We start from the raw sequence: 6,096 nt of genomic DNA on the forward strand, positions 1-6,096 counted from the left end.
TGTCGCTGATGGTGGGAAGGAGTGGTGCTGCTATGTTGATATGTGGGGTTGTGTGCTGTATCTCTGCAGAAACGAGGGGATAGAATGATCAGAGAAGTGTCGCGCCGGAAGAGCGTGGGGTGCTAAGGTGTGATATGGGAATGTAACTGAGGGATGAGTTGGGAGAAGAGTGGCAAGGTGCGGTCGTCCCATTTGTATGTCTGCAAAACACATCTATGAGTGAAATGTGCATCCCAGCAAGCGCTGTATCGGTATGATGAAGGGGCATGTGATGTGTATGTGAGCGACTGCTTACGAAGGATAGAGACGTGCGTTTTGTGAAGATCTGTCATACAGGGTGAAAGCATGCATAGATTTTGGCCTTTGTATCATTTGACCTCGTGCTTAGTGATAAATGCGTTGTGCGAGCAACAGCATATTTGTACTACCCACTCATCATTCCGCATCACTGTATGCTAGGAATACACCCATCTTCTGTATCCAGAACCATGCGATGTTACATTGAGCTATGACTTTTCTGTCAGACCGAGTTTATGATTAGCTTGATCGTTATCAAGGGCTTAGGGTCAATTTATAGTATCACCATGACGGGTGCTACGAATAAATGTCCGTCGAAATAGCGGCATGCAATACTTTCCATACTCTTCGATCAGAAGGTATACATATGTCTATGAGCAATGCTTTCGCGACATTTAAACCCACTTCAGGGACGCACGTTATTTAATAAACATAGTAAGGAGCAAGTGCTACCATAAACACGACCTTGATGGACAAGGACGTTGAGTAAAGACGTGGAGTCTATTCCCTATAGAAGTGACCAAAATGTATGTATCGCGTCTATGGTGCAGACTATGACTTGAAAAGCTGCCTAGAGAAAGAGAAAGGAAACTACTGTGAAGGGAAACTAGGACTTTGATGCCTCTGAAGGAGAGTAACCGTAAGGAGAAGTCCCGCATCTGCTCTCATAGTTTTCACAAAGACTATGCGGAGGGACGATATCTCTGACTTCCGTCCTCTTGAGACAATTCTCGCAAAGGGACATGCAAAGTTTAGTCTTTCCAGTAGATGGGCACCCTTCACACCTCCAACACGTACTGTTGGTCATCCTCGCAACAGGGGTTTTGTTTTCATTGAGTAAAGGAGGCCAGTACGGGTCCTTGCAGCCTTCTTTCAGAGCGTTGCTCCAAGTCTGCTTCAGTGGCCGCGAGCTTTGGGAGTTAACTGTGTCATTGATGACGTGAGAGTCTTTTATAGAGGTTTCTCCCTGGCTTCGTAGATGACCCAGATGCGCCAGTAGCTCTCGAGGTCTGTATGGGTTTGATGCTTCAGAAATTATGTGGCTTTTCCTGGTGTAAATAAGTGTTCGGGTCTTGGGAGCGTCGGGAGCTGTATGGTCCCTTTTGAGCTCCACTATGCGACGGCGGGCGAAGGGACGTACTGGTGCCATAGAATCGATTGAGGGGGGTCGGAACGTGAGAAATTGAGGTCAAGGAACCGGTAGAATTGCTTTGAGGAGAGATGGGAGCTTCGTGGATCAATGTCGAGAGTTGCTGATTCTGCAAAAGCTGAGTACTGGATCTGTGTTGTGAATAGCTTTCAGAGTTTGATTCGCTTTAAGTGGCGGAAGAAGTGTAATTTCTTGCTTCTACCAAAGTCCAGAATCCAAGATCATGTTCCGTTCGTGGTCCTCGAGCAAAGTTCCCGCCTCATAGTTTCAGCTTTAGATGAAGGGAGAATTCGTCGCTCCTAGTCTGAACGAGGTCATCAGTGTGGTGAAGACCTTGTTAGGCAGTATCTTTGGCTCTAGCCTAGACATGAGACCATTATTCGAATGTTTCACCATGGTCACTAAAGGTATAATCCTAGATATCTCGATATAATGAAGGAAACTCACTAGAGTTTGGAATTACTAACGGATGAAGACATAACTCAGACATTAAACTAGAATCATTGTGAGCGGCATAGAGTGTTGAAATTGTTATAGTATGCTAACAATGAATTTAGTTTCCACAGTAGCTTTGAATCATGAACCATAAAACCGGCGGAATAGCTAGGTATCTCCCTTGATACATAGTATAAGAATGAGGAAACAGCGGAGAGAAATATGATGTTATGCTTAATATAGAACAACTCCCTATTCTTGATAAGAGAGGACAGCTGTACGCGCACTTAATCCCTGTTTTTATATTTCACTAGATAAGGCAGATCACACATAAGTAGTGCCACTTAAAGCATTCTTTCACCGCCAATTAACGTTAAATGCATCGATATAGAGCCTGATGTAGTCTGTTCTAGCCTTTTTAGAGGAGATGATAGCGTAGTTATAGATCTAAAAATGGTCTCTCCCAACCATAAAACCAGGTAGAACACTTGGAAGCACAACTCAATCTCATAGTATTGAGCTAATATCCTTTCTTATTATAAGACTGATTCACAACCCACTACAAGCGGAGTAGCATGATAAGAACTCTATATCCGCTGCTTTGGCAGTTTGATACTGGATATATAGTATACTAGGCATTATTGATCTCCGAGACAGTGTTTTATTCGTGTTTTTACTCGTTATCTAAGCTCCGCTCAATACCCTCGTATCTAAGCTGATGATGAAAACACAATGCATCAGAGGTCACTAAACCTTGTTGTAGCGTATTTGATAGTATTAATTTAGCATGGTAGGTATTCCTAAATCATAACATCGTCACTTATGAAGTCAAATAGTGATGTAGTCTAAGAGGTGAAAATAAAGCTACACTTATTATTAAAAATACACAGAACCAGCGAAAACACAGACAACCACCAGAAGCCCTCCTCTCTACTTTTCGCCTCACGGCTAGTCGAAGAAGCCACCATCCTTGGATCCATTGCCTACTGGAGGACCAGTTGATGGTCCGGGCTGGTACCCTGACGAGCACGGTTGGCTGCGGGCTCCCCGGTCATCAGCTGCGTGCCGCTGCCTTCCCACCGCCAGATCGCTCCGCCATATGGCGGCTGATCCACCCAGGACTGATGCCCGACCGTGGCATCTAGATTGACGTTCGGCGCCTGAACGCGCGCCTCACGAGGAGAGTCTTGGTGATGGGTTCTCAAGAACGGAAAAGAAAGCCACAACGGACCTTCCAGACACACCGCTGCCGGGTCGTAGACGCGCGCTCCGACCTCATCCGAAGCACCCGAGTCTGCGGCGCCAGTCTGAGCGGGCCGCGATTCTGCCGGCGCAGACGTCTTGACCTTAGGGTCCGCCTTCTTCCTGTCCTTACGCACGCGTCCCGCGCGCCGGCTTGCTTTCTTCTGGGCATCACGCGACCTCTTCTTCTCCAGGAATTCCTCATTGATGAGTTTCTGCTTGAAAGCATTTGGTGGCGGTGTGATGTTGACCCAGTCTGGGTTCGTCATCCACGGGTTGTGTTGTGGATCCTGGCGGTACCAGGCGGACAACACGCGCAGGTCGTTAATGGTCGGCACACGCCACTGGAGCATATGCAGAATCCTTTTGAGAGTATCGCCGCACTCCATCGGCTTCGGTGCGTTGTATTCGGCATTGTCCCGGAACATAATCCAACTGTTCGACGCCTCGTCGAAACGCAAGTCCCACGATGTACGGCATAGCAGCTGAAGCGGATGGATCACTCCGGACTTGAAAAGATCTTTGTGGATGTCGCGAATGTACACAGCGTCGAGACCGGTCTGCTCGTTCTTAGAGCAGAACTGGAGCTTGTAGCGCCGGTACCATCGTTTTGCCCTCATTGCGAGCTTGCTCCTCAGGCGGCTATAGTTGTACTTGATACTCTTGATGTTGTTCCAATCGACGTCTTGGTCGCCGACAATGTTTCTCGGGGGAGGCGACATGCGATCCAAGACATCGCCGGGGCTGGCTCCCAGCGCGATATAGTAGCACAGAGCCCACTCTTCGAGTTCACGTGAGATCCTCAATGGCAGGAAAGGAAACTCTTTCACCATCTGGCCCCATTGATTACGAACTATGCGGCCCTTCTCGTCACGCAAGAATGTCGGTTCTCTCTCTTTCTCATCTGGGCGGACATGGATCAGACCCATGAATCTGGGCAGCATGTCTTCTGTATAGGTCCTTTGCTCTGCAATGTAAGACGTGAAGTCGGTGTCATCATGGTCGACTCTTCTGCGCGGATGAACTTGGTAATGTTAGTTAGGTCTTCGTAGCGTAACAGATGAACTCACCATAAAGATTTGTATCATTAGGCGCAACAATAAGGCCTCTGCCAGAGGCATACGGAAAATACTGTGCTCCGGGATATGATGGAATAGACACCACTTTACCAATGGCTGATGGGCGGCCAGATTCATCAAGAATGAGAGGTTCGGCGGTATCCAGAGTATAGTCCGAGTCTCGGACAGCTTCGTCGTCGTGTTCACCGTCTACAGAACTTCCAGCAATATCGAGGTCCTCGGCTGGAGTGGCTGGGGAGCTTGGCTTGGGCGGACGGCGTGGAGTTTTCGCATCTTCATCGACCGAATATTTCTTTTCCAACCGTGTGTGATAATCGGCCGCTGATGTGCTACTGTTAAGGATCTCTTTGTGCAATCGGTGAGCCCTCGCGTCTGCCTTACAATCCTGGGACGAATGTACTGGTCCCGACGTTTGAGGTGAGATATGTGATTGAGATCTGAAATTTCCAAGGTTAAAAGTATTCTCATGTCCAAACGCAGTTTCATGTGGCCTTTTGGATGGCGGTGGAAATGTCGTATATGGGTTGGATAATGAGGGCGGATCCGCGTGACGCTGTGCGACTGTGCTGTGCGATGCATTGATTGGAGTCTGATTGTGGCCGTAGACGCTCTGTGACGGAACATGTTGTCCACTGCTGTCACCATAGACGTGGCTAGCCATTGCATTATGTCGATCGTCACCATATGTGTAGCTTGTTGAAGGAGGGTACCCGCCGTTACCACCAAAGGCATAGCTAGTAGAAGCATGGAATCCGTTGTTGTTACCATAAGCGTGGTTCAGCGAAGAAGGGTATTCAGTATAAATACCGTAGGCATCATTGGAAAAAGAAGGGTATGAAATATCGCCGCCATAGCCGTAGTTGGATGAAGAAGGATATCCATTGCCGCTACCATGAGCATGATTGGACGAAGATGGATATCCACCGAAAGTACCATACGGCTGATTAAATGAAGAAGGGTAGTCAGCACCATTACCATAAGTGGTGGTAGATGAAGCAATGTACCCAGCATTACTGTCAAGGGGTCGACCAAGAGGTGCAGGATATGTGTTGTTGGCATGAGTGTACGGAGTAGGAACAAGATAGCCACCGTGGCCACCATAAGCGATATTGGAAGTAGGATATGCATTGCGAGCAGCAGAGGAATTGTTGTATCGATGATGCACACCCTGTCCACCATAGATGTTGCTGGAAAGGGGTCTCGCATTGCTAAGAAGAGTGTGTGCACTGTGGCCGATCAATGCTTTGATCGGAGAAGGGTTTCCACTGTTTCGGGCGGAGGCATGACTCTGTGGTAGTGTATGTTGTTCAGTCGAGGGCTTAGCATCCAATGGCTGGACCACAGTTGGATACGGGGAGCTATACTGTTTGGGACCATTGTTACGGTGACTGGTCTTTGGGGAGTCTGTCGTCACGGTCGTGTGATTATGAGGAATGTGGCCCTGATCGTTTAGATCGACGGTCGTCCTGTAGTCGGTGTAACGAGTATTGCCATACCCGGCAGTGGCATTAGTGCTATGGGGGATAGTATCCTGGTCCTTCTGAACCCTGATGTCATGATTCGAGGGGTCGAAAACGTTGAGTTCGCGTGGATTATATGTATTCTCTGCAGTCCTGGTATGCTCGCTCAGGGGAAACGGAGCTACTGTAGCGAGTGTGCCATGGCTCAGAGTCGAAGTCGAATGCAGATCGTGAAGCTCTCCCGTGAGGATGAGACTACTCTTGTCAGCCATAGGTTCTGGATATCAACACAATTGGACAAAATTCTCCGCACTGATCACGATACAGGAACAGTGTTAGCATTGCCAGCTTACTTTGCTTCCCTACCACGCAACGAAAGGTCACTTTCGCCTTCCTGTGACGGCAAATGGAGTTGAGTTTGCTCTCCTGCCAT

The 6,096-nt window shown here is 48.1% G+C and overlaps 1 protein-coding gene across 1 annotated transcript; it reads right to left on the minus strand.

The window, feature by feature from the left end:
* Positions 1 to 2,865: 2,865 nt before the first annotated feature.
* On the minus strand, positions 2,866 to 6,096 carry EJ05DRAFT_518546 (uncharacterized protein; the record flags this gene model as incomplete). Its single annotated transcript, XM_033748699.1, has 3 exons — positions 2,866 to 4,148; positions 4,195 to 5,918; positions 6,017 to 6,096. The coding sequence occupies 3 exons, from the start codon at positions 6,094 to 6,096 to the stop codon at positions 2,866 to 2,868; spliced, it is 3,087 nt and encodes a 1,028-aa protein (XP_033598408.1).

Source organism: Pseudovirgaria hyperparasitica, assembly GCF_010093815.1.
Source record: "Pseudovirgaria hyperparasitica strain CBS 121739 unplaced genomic scaffold EJ05scaffold_12, whole genome shotgun sequence".
Classification (NCBI taxonomy): Eukaryota; Fungi; Ascomycota; class Dothideomycetes; order Acrospermales; family Acrospermaceae; genus Pseudovirgaria; species Pseudovirgaria hyperparasitica.